We start from the raw sequence: 21,600 nt of genomic DNA, 5'->3' as shown, positions 1-21,600 counted from the left end.
GCGTTGCTATTGTTGAAATGCTGCTGCTGCTGCTGCTACTGGAGTGTTGCTGTTGTAAGAAACTTGTACAGACTTAGAGTTGAAATGTCAAAGAATGCACTTTGTTGAATTGGGAGCTGAAATGCCAAAGAATGTGCATTGGGAGTTTAGTGTGTTTTGTTTCTAGTTGAATTAAGCCTTACTATGAACATCTAACTACTTTAATAATTTTGTGCAATTCATTTATGATGTTTACAATTACACAGTTAGATACTTTGACATACATGTGTATTTAGAGTGAAGTTATCCATATGTGGGTTTTGGTTGGCAAAATGTTTTTTGACATTATTTTGTTGGTACTGTCTTTAAGATCTTTGCTGTGCATTTGGATTTGTTACAATTTTTTTATTTTTTTGTGTGTGCTACCGTTGGGATGAACATGGGTAGCTATGTATTAGTGTTGGTTGATAGAGATCAACAAACAATTCCTTATTTATGCCCTGATGCAATTTAATATGGGTCTTATAACACTTTCTTCAAACAGGTTCTTTCACATTTTATTTTTTCAAATAGGCTCTTATAACATTGTAAACATGTTCTTATAACATGTAGGGAAGAGAGTGAGAGGGAGAGAGATGGTTGTAATTTTTTTTTTTAATCTTCCACGTTCTTCCACATTTTTTTTTCAATTACTAAAACTTATTTGATTGTCTCGAAATTATATATTTGATTATTATAAAACAAACTTTTTAATTAATTAATATGTATTTGATTTTGTTGTTGAACCAAATAAAATAAAATAAGATTGAATGTATATTTAGTTTTTGTTGTGAACCTTAAAAAAATTTTAAAAAAATAAATAAATAAGTTGTTAACATTGAATATATTAAAAAAGAAAAAAAAAGATTGAAGGTATATTTAGCTAAAACCTTAAAAAAAATAAAAAATAAAAGAAGAAGAAGAAGAAGAAGAAGAAGAAGAAGAAGAAGTTGTTAACATTAAATATATTAAAAAAGAAAGAAAAAAGATTGAAGGTATATTTAGCCTTCGTTGTAAACCTTAAAATAAAAAATAAAAAGAATTAAAAAAAAAAGTGGTTGTTAACATTAAATATAAAAAATAAAATAAAAATGGAGATTAAAGTGGGTTAGGGAAAATCCAAACCCATTAAGAAATGGGGAGAGTGATACCCATGGGGAATAGGGAATGGGGAATGGGAAAAATTTATTATAGGGGAATGGGGATGGGGAATTAATATCCACCCCATTAACCCCCATTGCCATCCCTACTTACCATCCCAAACGGAGTGTTAGGGGTTGTTTGGGATGTCCTAAATAAGTATATTTTTTGTCTTTTTGGACTAAAAAATTGAAGAAGAAAATATAGATGTTTGGGTTAACTTTTTGACTTTTTATGGAAAAATGTGTAATAAAAAATTGTAAAAATTGATTTGTAAGAAAAAATTAGGATTAGGAATTGTGTAGCCGTAATTGTTGACTTTTGATGAATAATATTAATTTTTTAACTTTTTAAATAATATTTTAACTTTTTAACTTTTTTACAATATACCAAACTTGACCTTAGTTTTGACCAAAACAAAATCTACCCACGCAAACTAAACAATTCTGACCATACATTTTTATGTGATATACATAGATGATGATTGGTGTCGGTGGAGAGGAATTTTGCCCACGTTCATATTTCAATAAACATAAACATAATAATCTTATTTTTCTCAACGCGTGGTCTTTTTTATTTTTTACTGGAATAAATGTACACCTCCAACTAAATGTGATCCAATCCCATTAACATCAAAAATTGCAAAAATTACCTAATGCTTAATTACGAAGATTCAAGTTGGTGATTGGCAACTTTGACTCAAGCAACAGTAGGATCGTAGTATGGCCCAACCATCTAGAAATGGTTATACAATTCAGTAAGTCCTCATCACAACCTATTAAAATCAAGTCACCTTCATCATCTTTATGCGCGATAAGTTTCAGAATCCAAGTTTAGCCTCCGAGCCACTTGCTGCTTCAACTCTACCAAACCCGATGATGAAGACAACCGAAACTTTATTATAATATCATTTCCATATTCCTTAATAGTCACGATTCTTCCATGTTTTTCCATTTTTCACTATGTTATTTCTTGCACTTTTAGATCTATAATTTTTTATTTATTTATACATTCGATTTGCTCAAATTTGTATCTTTGTATGATTCTATTTTTAAAATTTTTTTTTCTTTACCTTCCTTCTCTGATAAATATTCGAAAGCAACAAATTCAACCAAAAAACGAACTATTTTCATTCGGTCGATTTCGAACGACAGAGCGGTTGTCGATTTGACTGCCAGATTAATGGTAAATCCGGGCTGAACCGACCCTTGAACAAACGGAGTGTTGGTTTGACCAAGAAAAATCTAAGCACAACTAAACAATTACACACAGATGATGGTGGGTGGGAATGGGTGGAGAAAAGGAAAAAGATTGGTAGCTCGAATCTGTGGCTCGAAAAATGGCTCGAATTCGAAGACAGAGACAGAGAGAAAGGAGAAAAGAGGAAGAGGGAAGAGGGAGAGAAGAGAGGAAGAAGAGAGGAGAAGAGAAAGAGGAGGAGAGAGGGAGAAAGAGAGAGGAGGAGAGGAGATTACCACCGCCGTCGCCTCGCCGCCGCCGGTCGTCGCAGCACCAACGATCGTCGTAGCACCACCGCTGTCGCCTCCGGCCCCCCCTCCACCTCCTCCTCCCCCTGTGAATATGCCCCCTCCAGTCCTCCTCCTCCTTCCTCCTCCCTTCTCTTCTCCTTCTCTTCTTCTCCACCCTTCTTCTTCGTCTTCCTTCTGCAACAAAAACTAGGAAAAAGAAAAAGAAAAAAAAAAACAAAGACACCAAAACGACGTCGTTTTGGTGTCGAGCCACAGATTCGAGCCATGGATTCGAGCTACGTAGCGGGGTCGGTGGAGAAAAATTTTGCCCACGTTCATAGTTCAATAAACATAAACATACATTCTGGTTATAATTTTTTGAATTCAATTTTTTAAAAATTAATTTTTTTATTTTTAAGAAATGTTTTTAATATTTTAATATTTTATTTTTTAGATGTTCTTAAACTAAATATACCTAAAAAATAAAATATTTATAAAAATAATAAATACACATGAATATGAAAATATATTAATTTTTTTTAATATTTTTGGTATTTAGTGAATTTTTAAAAGAAAAATTCACAAATATTATACTTTTTAATTATATTTATATTAATTGTACTTAAAAAGTGAAAAAAATTTATTTAAAATATTAAAAAAAGTAGCTAAAAAAATATAAAAAATAAAAACTCAATTTTCAAAAAATTGAAACCATACCAGATGAATCTTATTTTTCTCAAAAAGTGATTTTTTTTTTTTAGAGGAATAAATGTACACCTCCGACCAGATGTGGCCAAATCCCATTTCTTTCAAATTGTGTGTAACAATTCGAAAATTTAAGTTGTCCCTTAAATTTTATATTAGTATTGTTTAATTATAAATGAGAAAACCTCTAAAGGTTTCATTAAATATTCTATAAAAGTAAAATAAAATATTAAATATTATAGTTGTATGTGATAAAATGAAATTTAATTAGGGATTATATATTATAAAAAAAAATAAAATTAGGTCAAATTAGAATTAAATCAAAGGTTAAAAGTAATAATAATAATAATAGTCCTTACATGTATAGATTGATGACTATGCAAGTATAGTTTTAAAGACTTGCGAGTCACCTAATCTAGAGGGACAGGTAGAAGTAAACAAATTATCACATGTCAGATATACGTCACACGTTAACTTTTGATTAGGGAGTAAGGTTTTCACCAACTATAAATAGTGGGGCTTAGTGGGTTGCGAAGCAAGAGGAAAAGGGATATAATTAAAAGTTAACGCATATATTTTGAATTATCATAATTTATTTTACATAATTTATATTTTATAAATTATATTAATATTTTTAATTTATGAACCTTATTTTATATAATAAAGAAAACTCATAGATATAACTGTTTATTAAAATGTGTTTTGAATAATTATTTTATAAATATCATTACGGAGGTCCCATGCCTTGGGGACTTAAATAACTATTGGCCCTCTAGTTAGTTACTTTGTAACACTCTGTCTGTCATGGATCCACTGACACTGTAATTTCTGGTGTGGAGCAAAGTACTATACGGAAGCTAAGTGCTACACTATTGTGGGAGCCACCTCTAGAGTTCGTACGAGCCACCTCTTGAGTCCATGCATCTGTTTTATTTTGTACCATAGTTATCATTTATGGTGTGGGCCAAAGTACTTATAATATTCCCAACTTTTCATCTAGAGCCAAACACACTCCTATGTTAAACTCCATTTAGGATATCTAAACCCAACTCCAAACTTGATGGTAGGTGTGACCAAACACCCCATTTCAACAAAAAAAAAAAAAAAATAGAAGTGCAGATTTTTTTTTTCATCATTGTCTTCATTCTTCATTCTCTAACTTCTCTCTACTTTCTCTCTCATTTTCCTTTACTTTCTTGGAGGCCAAACACCACACCTTTGCTCCACCCTTACACCACCACCTTAACCCACCATCTCCACCACCTCCGGCCACCTTATCTCGCCGGAAAAAGGGTTCGGTCGGCCACTCCTTAAATCCATCCGAAAATAACACAATAGAAGCACCAACTCTAGATTTTTCTTAATCTTTTGAAGAATCAAAGCATGGGGTTTATTTTCTTGATGGATTAGAGGCTTGTAATTGGTACGAATCTTTCTCTAAAAGTTTAGTTTAAGGTTTTACATATTTTGAGTTAGAGATGATGAAATTTTTGTGTTTTAGATCTATTATGATTTGGGGTTTGATTGTTGAATTTTATACTCTCAATTAGTTTCCATGAATGCTTTAGATGTTAAAAAAAAAAAATGGTCAATTTGATGGTTGATTTGGAGATTAAGATTTTGGGTTAATCTAGGGTTTGAATGTGATGTAAAAATTGGGGATTTTGGTGTTAGGGAATTCATATGTTGAAATTGATTTGATAAATGGTGGATTGGGTATCTCTATGTTCTATGGAGGAATTTTATAAGTGATTGAAGAGATTTTACTTAAGTTGTTGAGTTTATACAAAAATGTTGATTTTTGACTTTGTAGTAAATTGATGGTGGTATTGTGCATATAAATTGATTGGATATTTAAAAAGTTACTAACTCAAAGATGTTCAAAGGATGGGTGTTATGGAGATTGGATAAGTTATTTGTTTGGGTGACTTAAAGTTGGAGGAGTTCTTTAGCTTGCCATTCCTTAGCATAATTTTATTTAGGATCATTTTTGTAGATGTTGTAATTTTTATTGAAAACTTTTCCTAATTTGAGATCCTATTTACTAATTGTTAGGATTGGAGGAAGGCATCTCTACACCTCTTGGAAATTAATTTGTAGAGCTTCAAATCTACACTTTTGCTATTTTTGGAGGTGAGTATACTTACCATGGAAATTACCTCACCTCTATCTTTATTACAAAGTTTGAAAATATTTTTTGAATTAAAGGAAGTGAATGATACATTTCATCATGATATATGTATAAAAAGAAAATCTATAAATTTATTGAGGCCAAGGGTTGAGTTTTAATAAAGATATGATTTTATTTGTATAATGAAGCATTAAATTTTTTTATGAGAATTTATTTAAGTTGAGTCTTTCAAATTTTATGATGATGATGATTGAATGACAGTGAAATGTTATGTGAGGGTATTTATTTTATTGATCACATAACCGAATATAGCCTTTGGGGCCACAAGGGCCAAAATGCTTTGGGGTCCTGGGGACTGAAATGTTTTAAAGACCATAAGGGTCGTTGTATGTATAAGGGGTCCTAGGGACCGAAACATTGAAACAAGAATTGAAGTGCTACGATAACATGAGCTATGTTCCTATGGTTATGTTTTGGGTAACGGTACCGTCACCACCTAAGTCGCGAGGTAACGCGACCCTAAGGCTATGTAGTGGATTGTATGATGGATAGGAAATCTTAATGTATTGAAAAGTTATATTTTTGTTTACTTTCATTATCCAAATGTATTTTTTTTTTCTGCCTTATGAGATTCCTTGGAAAAATCTTGATAACATTTTATGAAAATTGTATTTCATCATTTTTATTTTTATTTTGTATAAATTTAAGTCCAATTAAGCTCTTATGTTTAGGATCTTTATTTTGAACCCTATTGGTAGGAGCAAGTTTTATAACTCCATGGTATTGGTATACTCATTGGGCTTTAGCTCATTCTTTTAAATAATTTTTTTTCAGATTCATAGACTTTTGTGTGGCTCGCCTCAACTTGGAAGACTAGAATTTTTTTGAAGGATCACAGGTGGGCATCTTGTGGTTGAGGTTTTGCTTAGGGTCATTCTAGGATGTAAGCTTACCTTTTTTTATGAAGGAGGTTGATTGTAAATATTGCTTATGAAGTTGGATGTATTGATGGATTCGTGATTAGTATGTATTATATTTTTTTTTGAGAGGAAATGCTTGGGAACTTTCTTGTAGCATGATAATACTTTTTGTCTTTGAATAGATCATCTCATATAAGTTAGGCAATTGAAAGGTCTTATGCACTTTTGGTGATGTGGTGATGTGATGTATGAATTATACAGGAATTGTGGTGTAAAGGTGCTATAGCGTTTGAGGTGCACCCTCTTGGCAGGGTTTTGCCTTGCCAAGATTGGGTCGTTACATTTTTGGTATCAGAGTATTAGGTTATGAATCTGTAGACTAGTTACTTTAGAATTAAAGTTGATAGGGTATTGCAGTTAGTAATTCGATTAGTGATGATGTTTAATAGCGATCTAGTATTCTAAGTTTTAATTGTCTTGTTATACAGGCACGTATGGCAAGGCGAAAAGTTCATAAGAGTCGCCCCCTTATGGAAGTACTTGAGGCTGAGCGAGAGCCACATCTTAGTGTTGGAAATGAAGTTCCACCTCGGGTTTAGGAAGAAGAGATTGAACATGAATCGCATAATGAGCAAACTCAAGAGTCAAGTGCCAATCCAGAAGTGGGACATTCAGATAGAGTCGTACCACCAAGGGCTGACGCAGCTCCAGCATTTTTAGACCCTAGTGTGCAGCGCCATTTAGAGTCAATGGCTAGCCTAGCGGAGAGGCAAACTCACATCCTTGAACAACAGAATGCAGCACAGTCTAGGCCATTTGTGCAACCTACAGAGAACCGCCTCACCGCAATTGAGAGGTTCAAGAAGTTGGGGGCTCTATCATTTTCTGGATCGCCCAATCCTATGGAGGTAGAGGCCTGGTTAAGGAGGGTAGAGCAGATATTTTCTGTGATGGAAGTATCAGACGAGCAGCGAGTTGCACTTGCTAGTTTTACGCTAGTGGAGGAGGCTGAATATTGGTGGGAGGCCACGCAATGCCTACTTACGGCAAGTGGCACCGGAGGTTTGACCTGGAACCAATTCACTAAGGTTTTCAATGACAAGTACTTTCCAGCTACCTATCGGTATGAAAAAGAGAGAGAGTTCCTTCGGCTAGAGCAAGGGGATTTGACTGTAGCTCAATATGAAGCTAAGTTCATTTCTTTATCTCGTTTTGCCCCTTCGTTTGTGGATGATGAGGAGGTCAAATGTCATCGTTTTACAGATGGGTTGGATTTGAACATCAAATCTCGTATCCGAGTATTGGGAATAACTAACTATTCGACCTTGGTTGATAAAGCCTTAACAGCTGAGAAAGATGTCATAGAAATGAAGTTAGCGGAACAACAAAAGAAGCGCCACCTTAGTTCATCCCATCATGAGAACACATCTAATAGACTGTCAAAGAGAGGTGGTCATGGTTATGGTTCAGTCAAGAGCTCTAGTGCATATCAAAAAAATAGAGAGCATCCCACCCCAACCCAAAGCATTTCTAATCAGCGTCATGGACAGTCTAGTGGGACATCATCTCAGTTTACTCGAACTGTTTGCAAGCAATGTGGGCGGGCACATACAGGTGTTTGTCATGTTGGTACCGACTTGTGTTTTCGTTGTGGCCAGAAGGGTCATTTGGTGGAAGATTGCACAGTTCCTAAATGACTAATTTGGGAGATACACGAGCTTGCTTCAATTGTGGACAACCCGGACATTTGGCTAGAGATTGCACACGAAATGCTTCATCTGCTAGTACTGGAGTTGGTAGTAATAAAATTTCAGGTGCCGGCCGAGGGGGAAGCCGAGGAGGAGGTCAGGTTGGGACTAGGTTTGGCAAGCAGAATAAAGGAGGTGTTCAATCCGATAGACAAACCTCGCAGGGGAGAGTTTTTGCTTTGACTCAACGGGATGCTCAGGTAGGGGTGCAACTCGGGCGGGCTCAACCCGAGCAACCCGAGCCCAGCCCGAGTTTTTTTAGGGCTTGGGCAACTATATCTTGTAATCTGGACGGGCTTGGGCAGATTTGATGCCCGAATTGCAATTCGGGCCGGGCTTGGGCAGAACCAATGGCCAACCCGAGCAACCCGAACCCGAATTCAATTTAATATATTATATAAATTATATAATATATATATATATAATTTAATAAATTATGTAATATATATAAATTAAGTAAAAAAGTTAGTCTTAATTTTTATTTTTATTTTTTTTTTTGGTTAGTCTTCTATTAAGTAAAAGAGTTAGTCTTAATTTTTGTTTTTTATTTTTTTTTAGTTAGTTTTCTACCATTAGATTAGCATCTTTTATGTCTACCCTTAGATCTACCTACAGGTTTCTGAACTCGGGCAATTCGGGCAATTCGGGCAACCCGAGTTCAAAATACAAATCTTGGGCCGGGCTTGGGCAACAATGTTCGGGTTCATGGTCGGGCTTGGGCGGGCTTGGGCAGTGCCAAATACAATTCGGGTCGGGCTTGGGCAGACCCCCAACCCGACCGAACCCGCCCGAGTTGCACCCCTATGCTCAGGCTAATCCGGAGGTGGTAACATGTATTATTTATGTGTTCAGTAGGGAGGCACATGTACTTATTGATCCGGGTTCTACACATTCTTTTGTATCTCTATCATTTTCTTTGCATGCTGATAAACCTATTGAACCTCTAGGCTATTGCTTATCCATTACTACTCCTATTGGGGATTGTGTTATAATTGAGGAGGTATATCGAGGTTGTGTATTACAGTTGGGAGATAGGGAGATGGTAGCGGATTTATTGCCTTTAGAGATGCTTGATTTTGATTTGATTTTGGGAATGGATTGGTTGGCTTCTTACCATGCTTCAGTGGATTGTTATAGGAAAGAGGTAGTATTTTCCAATTTTGGGGAACCTGAATTTAGATTTTGTGGAGATCGATGTGCGTCCCCATCTTATGTTATTTTTGCTATTACTGCTAGAAAAATGCTTAAGAAGGGGTGCCAAGGATACTTAGCCTATGTGATTGACTCCGAATTGAGTGGTCCAAGATTGGAGGATATACCAATTGTGTGTGACTTCATAGATGTTTTTCCTGATGAACTACCTGGATTACCCCCAGATCGAGAAATTGAGTTTGCTATTGACTTAATTCCTGGAACTGCCCCAATTTCTAGTGCACCTTACCGTATGGCCCCAATGGAACTTAAGGAGCTTAAGATACAATTGCAAGAGTTATTGGATAAAGGCTTCATTAGGCCAAGTGTCTCGCCTTGGGGATCACCTGTGTTATTTGTGAAGAAAAAAAGATGGCACCATGAGATTGTGCATTGACTATCGGCAGTTGAATAAGGTCACGGTGCGTAATAAGTATCATTTGCCTCGTATAAATGATTTGTTTGATCAACTTCAGGGAGCATGCGTGTTCTCCAAAATCGATCTCAGATCAGGGTATCACCAACTTAAGATTAAGGAAGAAGACATACCGAAAACTGCTTTTCGAACTTGCTACGGCCATTATGAATTTCTTGTTATGCCTTTTGGTCTAACTAATGCCCCCGCCGCATTTATAGACCTTATGAATAGAGTGTTCCAACCATACCTTGACCAATTTGTGATTGTATTTATTGATGACATACTTGTTTATTCCAGGAGTCAAGAGGATCATCAACAACACTTGCGGGTGGTATTGCAGACTTTACGAGAAAAGAAGTTGTATGCGAAGTTTAGCAAATGTGAGTTTTGATGTGTTTGATAAGTCTCTTCCATTTCAGTAATTGAGATTATTGATAATTTATTTGAGTTAATTGATAATTGATTTGTGATGCATATGACAGGTTAAGTTATACGTGGTAACAATTAAGAGATGATTTGCATTTGCTGGATTTTGTTTTGGGTTTTGAGTTTTAGTTTATTGAATATAACTGATTAATGATGCAATTGTTGGCAATTATGTTATTCATATTTGAATATTTGAAAACAAATGTGACCCATTACAAGTTATCTGAGTTGTCATTGAAATATATCATTTTCAATGGAAAACTTTTGTTTCACTGAATTCTTTGTTGGGGAGAAGTTGTTGCATATAAGGTATGTATTTGTTTCAGATTGAAAGAAAGAAAAAATTACCCTAATAGTTTGTTTGGATGGAGTGATTTGGTGGGAAAGGAAATGAAAAAAAAAAGAGGAAGTATATCCTCTCAAATCACCAATGGGAGAAATTCATAGATAAGAGAAATAGTTTTCACTCAAAACACACTTTGAATCTCCCTGAAATTAAATAGATTTGGAGGGAAAGGAGATGGAGTTAATAATTATCAGTTTTGTACAAGTGGTTTGAATCTTAATTTGTTCTCATCATTTGTGTCTCAAATTAAGAGATTCAAATAAATATTTTCTAGTTTGAATCTTATAGCATATTATTATATTCAAATGTGCTTTAGACTCCGTTAGAACAAGTTTCTGAAATTTTCACTCATTTTGAGCATATTTCAATTGAAAAGCATCATAGTTTTCCTTTTATGGGTCTTAAATCTTTATATATATTTTCTTTTGAGGGTTGAAATAAAATTGAAATGTTCAAAGTAAACATTGATGATAAAGAATGCTTACCTTTCTTACCTTAAGGCCATGTTTGATTCACAAGACTAATAATGAAGGTATTAATAATTCAGTTCTAGCTTGTTAAAGGATCTGAAATCCTAAGGAATTTTGAAATCTAAATTCAGTTTTAGTATTTCACAATAAAAGTTTACAATGGAATAATGAATACTCTTGGTTTAAACATGCAGGTTAGAAGGCCAAGTGCACTCAGTCAAGCACATCTAGCATTCCAATGCCAAGGCAAAGGCCTACTCCATCAAGCAAGGTCGTGCCAATTCACCCAAATTCCAGTCAGTCAAGCAGGGGTAGTAGGCTAGTGCCCACTCAACCACATTCCAATCAACCAAGGGTAGCAGCCCAAGAATTTTTCTTTTGTTTTGTTTGTGTATCAAGGGTAACCGAGAAAGACAATTGCTTTTGTGGGATTTTGTTTTGTGGACCGTTGCTGCTGCTATTTTATATGATCAATTGAATGTTAGTTTATGTTCTTCTGTGTTTTTTGTCATTGCCAATGGTTTATCTATGATGAATTTGTTTAATTCAGTTAGGGTACTAATACATATCCCCAAAACCCCATTCATAGGTTACTAATGAATGTGAGTTTGGATTGAATTGCTTTCATAGGGTACTAATGAATGTGAGAACTCCAGGTTTTATTATTCAATTTTCTTGGAAATTAATAGAAATGTGACCGTAGTTTCTGAGCAACAGGTGCATTACAAATGTGAGCAGGTTGAGCAGCACTATGTTCGAACTGTCCTTAGCTTTTATGGATTGGGGGTTGTCTTGTTCCATGTTGCAAACCTGAAGCTATAGCTTTCATAGTATTGGTAGTTGGTGTTTGACTTGGTTTAGGTTTTGTTTTTGAGCTGTTGTTTGTCGCTGAATTTTGCCAAAAAAGAAAAAAGAAAAAAAGAAAAGAAAAGAAAAGAAACGAAAGTCAAAAAAGAAAAAAGAAAAGAAAAGAAAAGAAAAAAGGAGACAAAAAAAAAAAGAGAAAAAATTATATTTATAGTGTAAAAAATGTGTTCTACCTATACAACACACTTTTAAATTGTAATGTACACGTGTTCACAATTATACGTGTACATATGCTCAACTCAACTCAACTAATGTACATGTGTTCACAAACTTTTAAGTTGTAATGTACTTGTTGCTCAACTCAAGTGCTCAAATCCATTCTCATATACAGAGAGATATGCAAGGAGTGGTGGCCCTGGTAGTGATAAACAGGGAAGGTGTGCTCAAGCGGATGAAAATTGAAATTTAATACAGTAAGGATACATCAAGCCAAATAGCAGAAAAAAGAGAGGATAACAAACTCCAATGAACAAAATACAAGTATTCACTAAAAATGAGCAAAATACAAAATATATTACACTTGTTTGTTAGTCAAAACACAATCCATGCTACATAATTAGCAATCCTAACTAACAAATACATTACTAGATTTTCATTAGTACCCCTATACCAATTACAAACAAGAGGAAGAACCCATGTTTTATTAACATTTCCAATTTTTGCAGCTTCATCATTACATGTTGCTCGACGTCGTCGTTGAGGTGCACATGGTCCATTTGCACTTCTCCTTCAAACTGTCTTCCAATTCCATCACTTCTATTTGTTGGCAAACACCATCCAATGAAACCGCCACAGTTATCACACGAGTAAAATAATTTGTTTTTGTTTCGTTCGGTTTCAGAAATCCAAATAGTCAGTCTTCTTTGACATCTACTGCAATTCTTGTTATGATATGTCAAATGATCCGACACTTGAACTTGACATCTGTAATATCACAACAACAAAGAAGTAATGAAGGTTGGTAGATAGATTAGGCAGTGAGCAATTAGGCAAAACTCATCAAAATCATCTTTGTAAATATCAACCACGCAGCAGCAAGAAACCTGAAATCTTACAAGTTGCAATACATCCATCCATTACAGCAAATTAGCTGACCATTAATGATCTAAAAACCTAATCCAGAAACTCCCTAACAATGCATTCAGGTTCAGCCAAAAATATTAAGTGGACTAGACTCAACTTTTTAGCTTTCCCTTATTTTATTTCTTTTCCTTCTATTTTTGAAAAATTGAGTTAGATTTTTGCATAGAACTGTGTTTGATCTTTTTGCTAATAAATGAACAGCTTCTTGAATATGTTGGCATTTTCAAAGATCATGAAGAAATATGATAAGGTATTTTTCTATCTCAAAAATTTGAATTCTCTTTCTATCTCAGCAATCTGAATAATTATTTTTACTATAGTTTTTGTTTATACCAAATTGTTGCAGAAACTTCAAGAAATGCATCAAAAGCATACTTGAAGATGGTAGACAACTCCTACCTTGGCAGCTCTGATGAGGTGAGTACATGGGCACTAATATGATTCAAGAATATTCATTTCAAGCTATAATATAAAACATAATAGCTTTCTTAGGTGATCTGGAAAAGAAAAGAAAACATTGAAAAATCTGATGATTCAATTTGGGAGATTACAGGTGAATAAGCTTATGGACGGGGTTCAAGCTACATTCATTAAGCATTTTTCGAACTCAAACCGAAGTAAAGGGATGAACATCTTAAAACCAAAAGTGAAGAGAGAAAGGCATAGGATAACATTCTTCTTAGGTAAGATTTCAACACTCCTTACATGGTTCAGGTTCAGCCAAAAAAATTAAGAGGAAATTAAGACAAAAAAAATTCAGGTTAAGCCAAGTTACAATACATCCATTATAGCAGCAACTTAGCAGACCATTAAATCTCACAAAATGCAGTTTTTGTCAAGTAACACAATATTCACACAATTAAATCTAATTTTTACCATTTTTTCTCAATTAACACATATTCGCGATGTACAAATTCAAAAGCCCCAATTTCTGATTCATAAATTCAAATCCAAACTGATATAAACTGATATACAAATTCAAATCCAATTTCTGATTTATAGATTCAAATCTAAACTGATATAAAAAGCCCCAATTTCTGATTTATAAACCCAAAATCCAAACCCTAGGTACTGCGATGTTGGGACTTACCAGAGAGAGAGAGAGAGAGAGAGAGAGAGAGAGAGAGAGAGAGATGCTTTTCTGGTAGGTGATGAGAGTCCAAGGCATCGACGACAGCTCCAGTGATTTGATGACGACGATGCGATGAGGAGGGCTCCGGCGGTTTGATGAAGACGATAGAGAGAATAGAGCAGCGATGAGAGGGATGAGAGGATGAGAGGGTTGAGAGCGAGCGAGAGAACGAGAGGTATGAGAGAAGAGAGAGCCTGAGCTGCCTGGGTTTGGGGTTTGAATAGGTGAGTGAGTGAGAGAGATAGAGAGACAGAGGCCACGCGCGTTGGTTGAAGAGAGACGATAATTCGAGGCATTCAAGCCTCTAATTGAGGATTTGGGGATTTGAACGGGACATGTGGGATAACCATTTGAACCGCATTAGAACCCTTCCAACCCAACGTCAACGCGGTTTGTAGCCAGAGATTGAGGACCTTTTTTGAAAAGTAACATATGGGGTTAACCTTTTGAATCTTTTGAATTCTTTGATAGATACAAAGACATGACGGATGGCATAGTATTAAGTCTCAGAAAATGGCCGAATCTGATGCATATAACCCTTTTGATTACAGTGGCGATGAAGAAGGAAGAGAAGCAGCATATTTCCCTGACGATTTCAAGCAATATGTGGACACTCAACTCAACCGCTGCCCAGTGGTGTATGATGTTTGTGGTAAAGATGTCTTCTGTGGATGGGTTTTCTGGAGCCGAGAAGACGACCAATCCGGACATCCTCCGTGTGAGTGGGACTTTTATGTCTCTTCTCTTTCTCTCTTCTTCTTCTTCTTCCTCCTCCTTTGAATATGGGTTCTATTTATTTAATTTGTAATTGGAGTTTTATTTACAGGTCAATTTTAAATCAACACAGTTACCTACTACCTGCTACAATCTCACTTCTCTCCTCGATTTTTTGTTTTTTGTTTTTTATTATTAATCAGATATTTTGGATCCAAAAAAAAAGATCAAAGATGTCCTTCGAAAGTGTATACGCAATTGGTTTGGATATCCAACAGTATTTCAATTTTGGGCACCCATGACAATGGACGGCCGGTCTTATCTTACAACTCAAAACCAACCTTTCGCTCTTTCTACATTTGATATAAGAATTGATGAAGTTAAAGGACTTTGTGGGTATAGGATGATCTCTATGGACTATAAATTTTACATGGACAGAGAGAGTTCTGATGAACAACTTGGGGTTCCTGGTCGTGTGTTCAACCATGGATTTCCCGAATTCACTCCCAATGTAGAATATTACTCTATCAAAGAGTATCCATTGCGCAACCATGCTTTACGTTGCCAAGTTAAACAATCTTGGGCTATTCCACTGTTTGATCCTTCCACCCTCTTATGTGTTGGTGTACTTGAGATAGTTTCAACAATGCCCTCAAAGCGATTTCAATCATACCACGACTCTGTTTGGCTGAAATTCCATAATTATTTTAAGGTTGGTCCCCCAACTCACAAATTGGCATTTTTTTTTTATGTCTTTCTAATCTTGGTTGATTCATTCCTTTCTTATATGTGTGCAGAATTGTGCTCCTTGGATAATTTAATTTTTTTTAAAAAAAAAATTATCAAAAAAATAGATGAGAAGTGTGTTTTTAATAGGGTAAATTACAAAAATATAGTTTGTTTAAAATACAGATTGCCACATGTGATTCTAAAAAGTATGTCATGTCTCTTCAAATTTCTAATTGTATAACAAATGACTCATTTTATTGATAAATCATTAACAACTGTGGTATCTGGCTCATTGGACTGACTAATCCGGCAAACCAACAATTTTTTGCTTTAATCTTTTAGTTTGTGCATATTTGATCCTATTATAGTGGAACATGGCTACGTGTCTATTCTGTATAAAATTCATAGTTTTTTAGACCAACTAAACACAAATTTCAAAACTAAAGCGCTAATCTTTTGAAATCGAAATTGATCGGACTAAAAAAATTAATACAGGCTAGATGGATGGACCTTTAGCACAACTATTATTTGTTCATTTTTTTTCATCTTGTCAATGCCGAATAGCATGTGAGGAGTATGTAATTGCGTTATTTCCTCACGGTTGTTATCAATATCAATGTGACACAAAATGTAAAATTAAATGGTAAATTATTATAATTGAAATTATAAGATCCAAAAAGATACAATGAATAAACTATTGAATTGAGGATAAGATAGTGTGTTGTTTGTCTTCTCAGCATGAGCTTCTATGGTAGAAAGAAAGCAAAGCAAAACAAAACGTCAAGTTGTATTTTTTTATTGCATTCCGTGCTCATTTAGCTGTGACTGAATTGTTTTTCCATTATGGAGTCTCTTATATGCTTCCTTTTTTTGGCAAACAAATATTCTACATTTCAAAGTGTATAAGATTCCTTAGTCGCATCTTTCCATTCCCCTGCAGGAGGTAGGTCTGGAATCTTCAATATCAGATGCAAACCATCGCACGGTACACTGTAATTGAATGTCAAATTTGGTATTTATTTTATTTTTTAAATTAATATGATGAGGAATATCTTCTGACAATACTTGGACGTGACAATACTTTTCAACCAGGATGTGAGACAAAGGGAAGCCGTAGATGAAATCAGCAAGGTGTTGCAAGTTGTGTGTGAAGTTCATGGTTTACCTTTGGCTCAAGCATGGGCTCCGTGCAGGGTAGACTGGATGTGCAAGGCTCTGGTTAAGGGTGACATCTTCCGTTTGATTTGCCATTTCAGTGAGTACTACAAAACCTTAAATGTGGCCAGTGATGCACAGCACTTAAGAAAGGGGCAAGGAGTTGTTGGGAGAGCATTTTACTCCCCTAACGTATTATTGTGCAATGATGTAACCCAATTTAGCATAATTGACTACCCATTGGCACACTATGCACGAGCTGATGAATTAGGTTGTTGTTTCGCAATATGCGTGCAAAGTAGTTGCACCGGAAATGACATTTACGTGTTAGAGTACTTTATGCCGCCAAGCAACAAAGACTTTGGTAATCAACAGATTGCATTGAGGAAAATATTGGAAACAATGAAGAAAAATTTCCAAACTTTTAAGTTTGCTTCTGGAGAAGAACTTGGGGCACATTTATGTATTGAAAAAATTTCTTGTCAGAATGGTGAGAAACTTGATTCTGTTCAAATGTCCCAAACTACTAAATCTTTGCCTAGGCTGGAGCCCTTACAAAGTGGAGGAGAGATGACACAACTGGATTTATCAAATCAACAATCAATGGATGCATTAAACAATGAAAGCAATGTTGTACGTGCGGAACGAAGCAACATTGATGTTACTTGTTCAAAGGAAAAAGGCAGAACAAAGAGGCCAAAAACAGTGCACAATAAAACTGGAGTTAAAATTAAAATTCCTTTAGATGATATCCTACAAAATTCAAGAAAGAGCATTGAGGTTGCTGCAAATAACCTCAACGGTATGTTCACACTCTCAACAAATTAAAATAGAATATTTCTTGTGATCTTAATATTTTCGACTGGACACTCTTCTTGTAAAGAAATATGTGACCTTTCGCTATAACAAATAGAAAGTAGTATCTCTTATCTAGATTCTTCCTTTTGCAGTTAGTCAATCTACACTGAAGCGTATTTGTAGACGTTATGGTATACCGAGGTGGCCACCACTGAAGAATATTGTTGGTTCCTCTCAACCTAGTGAATCTTTCCTGGGTGTTGATCATCAACAAATACCACAATTAAGTTCTGTTCAGCCTTTTAGTCAAGCCTCAGCTGTTGTTCATGCAAACCCACATAATACAGTGATCCGAGATGCAAATATTGTGACTGTGAAGGCAAAATATGTCAATGATATTATAATAAAGTTTCTGCTGTCTTTGTCATCGGGACTAGTTGAGTTGCAGCAGCAAATCGCCAATAGACTGCACTTAGAGGATGGAACTTATTATGTCAAGTATAAAGATGAGGACGATGACTTAATTGTAATAGCTTGTGATCAGGATTTACAACATTATATAAGCACTTCTACATCGTCGGGCAGCACTACCATCGTGGTATTCATTGTTCCAAAGTAGTCAATTGCGAGTGATCAACTTGAATCATCTGAGTTTTTTTTTGTTGCTGCTATATCCTCTTTTGTTCTATCTTTTGATTCTAAAGATAGTTGTAGTTGGACTATGATGCCCTGTTTCTTCTGTTTTGTTTCAGGAAGGTTGGTAGTGTTTTGGGATTTTTTGTTTTCTCTTGGCAGTTGGATTCTGGGCAACTTTTTTCATTTTCCCTTTTGTAATGATGTATTAGCATTAATAAAATGTTACTTTCTTTGGTGATAAAAAAAAACAAAAAAAACATCCTTCACTTCATCAGAACGAACCTCAAATGATATAGTTATTTCCTGTTTGTATGGAAAATGCAGAATAGCAGAAGTGTTCATTGAGTTGGCATGTCAAACAATTGATTCCATCATCTACATTTTCACCTTTTATAGCTAGGACAGAAATGAAAGGCGGGATACAAAAGCCCAATAAAAATTCAAACTCAATTAAATGCAAAGGCAAAACATACTAGGAAACACAAAAGCAATTCAAATCAATTATGGTTGAGACCAAAGCTTGTAAAAAATTTATGGGTAAATTATACTAACCTAACCACTCTTGAGATTTGAAAAAAATACAATAAATTTGACAAGTTTAGCATAAGTACACTGGTCTTCTTTGTGGTTTTAATTCACATCTCTCTTAGCTTCTTTTTCATCAGAAATTCGTTAATTGTATAAATGAAAGAATGTTGTTTTCATATCTCTTACATTAAAATGTATATTTCATCTTGTGTTTCTTTTTGTCTTCATACCATCTCCATTAATTTTGGTCTCTTTAATTTTACTAAAAAGTAGGTCAGTGCAATTATTTTAAAACCTCCAAACTTCAAGGGAGGTTGGTGTAATTTATCCAGAAATTAAAAATTAATTTACCAAACTTCAAATTAAAAATAACATTTAATATTACAAACTATCCATAAAAAATCCAACACCTCTCACTGAAAAATAAATGTTCACAACTTGTATAGAGTACCATTGTTAATAAAAAAATGCCATGCATCATGAAAATATATTTAAAATTTTATTCCAAAAAGTGAGTGAGTGTATTGTGTAGATTTAAAATCAGTGGGAGGTAGATCACACTTACAATGAATGTAGTGCATTGATTCACTTTTTAAAATAATTTTATGAGTTTGTAGTAGTGTCGTATATTAATCATATAGGATCTTGTATTGCAATAATATATATATATATATATATAAAGCGTTTACCTGCTTGGGGTGCCTCTATTTACATACCATATTTGGTCTCAAGACACACTATTAATTGGTTATTTTTTATTATAATAATGACCTTACCTAAAATAACCAAAATGACCACAACTGAATACACACCTTAGTTGAATACACATCCAAACCCTAACCCTAGCCACCACTGCTGCAGTCGCCGCCATTTCACTGCCGCTGCCTCGTCGCCTCTCTCTAGCTCCGGTGAATCCCCATCACCACAAACCCTCGCCGCCGTCAACCCTCCATCCTCCCTCCCGTCGCAATAACCAACCCAGAAACCCACCACCTCGTAGATTGCAAAAGTACAGATCGTGATCGCGATCATCTCTCTCTCTCTCTCTCTCTCTCTCTCTCTCTTTCTCAGTCGGAGGTGTGCCACCGGGGTCACGGGAGATGAGCAGCATGCGATCGTAATCGCGACGGCGGGGGCTAGAAATCGCGACGGTGAGAAACGAGATTGAGAAGTGGGCAGCGACAATTGCAAAGACAGAATGAAGGGTTGACGACGGAAGCCATGGTTGGCGTTGATGGTGGTTGTCGGTGATAGCTGTTGCCGTTGGGGGTAAGTGACTAACAGTTTTTTTTTTTTTTTTTTTTTTTTTTTGTGAATTTGAGGTGTGTACTAAATGATGTGGGACTAAGGGCAAAAATGAAACGTTGTGGTGTATGTTGAGAAAAATTATGTTTTTTCAAATTATTAAAGGTGTGAATTGAGTAGTGGTGTGCCTTGAGATCAAATATGGTGTGTAACTAAAGGCACCCTACAAATACACCTCTGAGTTTTTTCCCTTATTTTGCCCTTTTTCATTTTATTATTTTTTGAATGAATCAAATATAAAATAAATATTTTTTTAAAAATGTCATATTATTCCATTTCATTTAGTAAACTCAATAAAACATTAGAGTCAAGGGCCTTTTACACTAGTATATATATGTATGTCTTTTTCACTATACTTATTTTTTTGTCTCAATACATAACAATCCTAAAATGAACCATAAAGCAAATGGCAAAAACATATAAATTTGGTTTAAATGTGAAATGTCAGTATGTTAGAGCATCTTCAATTATTTTAACTATCAAAAAGTTACTGGAGAAGGTAAAATTATCTCCACAGGGAAATGGTGATGACGTGTCTCTCCCTTTTACTCTGTAAACATAAACTAAATGTTAGTGATTGCTCTTGACCTGGTTTGGTAGGGAAGACCCTCCCCATCAAGTCAGTATATTGATTGGCCATAGAGAAAGATATGTGTAAACTGTATTTAAAAGAGGTTTCTTGGATTACCACTTGTCCATCCTTTGTGCTTTACCTATTGACCCTTCTATAGTTATTTGGCTTAAATCTTGTTTGTCCGTTTACCTTTTGATTGACAGGTTCTGCCTTCGTCTAGTAATGACTAGTCCAATTGTCAAGTTGCTTTTATCCTTGATCGTTAGATCCTTACCATGTGGATGGCTAAGATTTTGTCAGACGCTAGTGGCCAACTTGCTTGGCGTCATGACCGTGAGATGATTTTGATTGGATGACTTTACCTTTAACTAAGCCCAGTCTACATCTCTGAATTTCTTGACATATATTCTTATCCACCAGATTGAATCTTAATTCGACGACCTTCCTTTTTTACATATCCTCCTTCTAGAACGATATCTTTATGTTCAATTGCCCTTCACACACCTGAGTTTGGACCAACCCGTTATTAGCTATCCTTTATGGGCTTAAAGAATTATTTTGGACCTCTCTCTCTTTTTGGGCTGATGTCAATGAATTTAGGTCTGGGCTCATATTTTTTCCCTCCACAATAACTATAATGTATATATTCTATTTTGTTTATCTACTTTTTATGTTGTCACTCAAATTGTGCTTTTTATTTAGTTTTTTTATACAAATATTAATCACTTTATCGAATATCACATTAGCAATAAAGATGGAGGAAAAAGATCATAAGGGTAAAAAATATTTTGCCTAGCCTTTAAAAGTTAGTTACATTTAGCTAGTGAATGTGAGTTAAGGCAAATGCCTAATCATGAATCTAATGCATTTGAGTTTAAACAAATAAATTATACTATGCATTTTAACTAACAGATCTTATATGCCTAGTGAGTCAGAGATGCTCTTAGAGCATCTTTATCAAAGTAGCTAAATGTTTAGTCAAATTGTAGCTAAAAACCTACTTTTCTATTTTAGCTATCCTTATTTTTCTTGTCATGCTCCAACAAACTCTCCATTTCTTTCTCCATTCAATTTAAATATTCCTTATTTATTGTTTC

General features: G+C 35.0%; 2 protein-coding genes and 1 long non-coding RNA gene across 4 annotated transcripts; 2 read left to right on the top strand and 1 right to left on the bottom strand.

Annotated features, from left to right (window-relative positions):
* Positions 1 to 4,349: 4,349 nt before the first annotated feature.
* LOC145805518 (uncharacterized) lies at positions 4,350 to 8,080 on the top strand. The gene is made up of 3 exons (XM_082900672.1): positions 4,350 to 4,755; positions 5,388 to 5,465; positions 6,298 to 8,080. Exon 3 carries the CDS (start codon positions 7,133 to 7,135, stop codon positions 8,078 to 8,080), a length of 948 nt encoding a protein of 315 aa, XP_082756798.1. The 5' UTR covers positions 4,350 to 4,755; positions 5,388 to 5,465; positions 6,298 to 7,132.
* Positions 8,081 to 12,315: 4,235 nt separating this feature from the next.
* LOC114317269 (uncharacterized) lies at positions 12,316 to 14,163 on the bottom strand. Its single transcript, XR_003648469.2, has 2 exons — positions 14,023 to 14,163; positions 12,316 to 12,773 (listed from the first exon to the last, which is right to left on the bottom strand). It is a non-coding gene; the product is annotated as an uncharacterized LOC114317269 (long non-coding RNA).
* A 414-nt stretch (positions 14,164 to 14,577) lies between these two features.
* Positions 14,578 to 18,278, top strand: LOC114317268 (protein NLP6). 2 transcript variants are annotated; one of them, XM_028263979.2, is made up of 5 exons: positions 14,578 to 14,782; positions 14,982 to 15,490; positions 16,448 to 16,492; positions 16,600 to 17,464; positions 17,613 to 18,278. In XM_028263979.2, exons 1-5 carry the CDS (start codon positions 14,578 to 14,580, stop codon positions 18,077 to 18,079), a joined length of 2,091 nt encoding a protein of 696 aa, XP_028119780.2. In that variant the 3' UTR covers positions 18,080 to 18,278. The 2 variants fall into 2 exon arrangements, with proteins under 2 accessions (XP_028119780.2, XP_028119779.2); XM_028263978.2 differs by having other exon boundaries at positions 16,448 to 16,504.
* Positions 18,279 to 21,600: the final 3,322 nt, after the last annotated feature.

The sequence above is a fragment of the Camellia sinensis genome, chromosome 13, assembly GCF_055761805.1.
Source record: "Camellia sinensis isolate YWXY chromosome 13, ASM5576180v1, whole genome shotgun sequence".
NCBI lineage: Eukaryota > Viridiplantae > Streptophyta > Magnoliopsida > Ericales > Theaceae > Camellia > Camellia sinensis.
This window is presented reverse-complemented; position numbering and strand designations above follow the sequence as displayed.

Coding starts and splice junctions, on each gene's coding strand:
- LOC145805518 (XM_082900672.1), top strand. CDS start 7,133: ATGGCTAGCCTAGCGGAGAGGCAAACTCACATCCTTGAACAACAGAAT.
- LOC114317268 (XM_028263978.2), top strand. CDS start 14,578: ATGGCCGAATCTGATGCATATAACCCTTTTGATTACAGTGGCGATGAA. Junction 14,783..14,981: donor CCAATCCGGACATCCTCCGT/GTGAGTGGGACT, acceptor ATTATTAATCAG/ATATTTTGGATCCAAAAAAA. Junction 15,491..16,447: donor AATTCCATAATTATTTTAAG/GTTGGTCCCCCA, acceptor ATTCCCCTGCAG/GAGGTAGGTCTGGAATCTTC.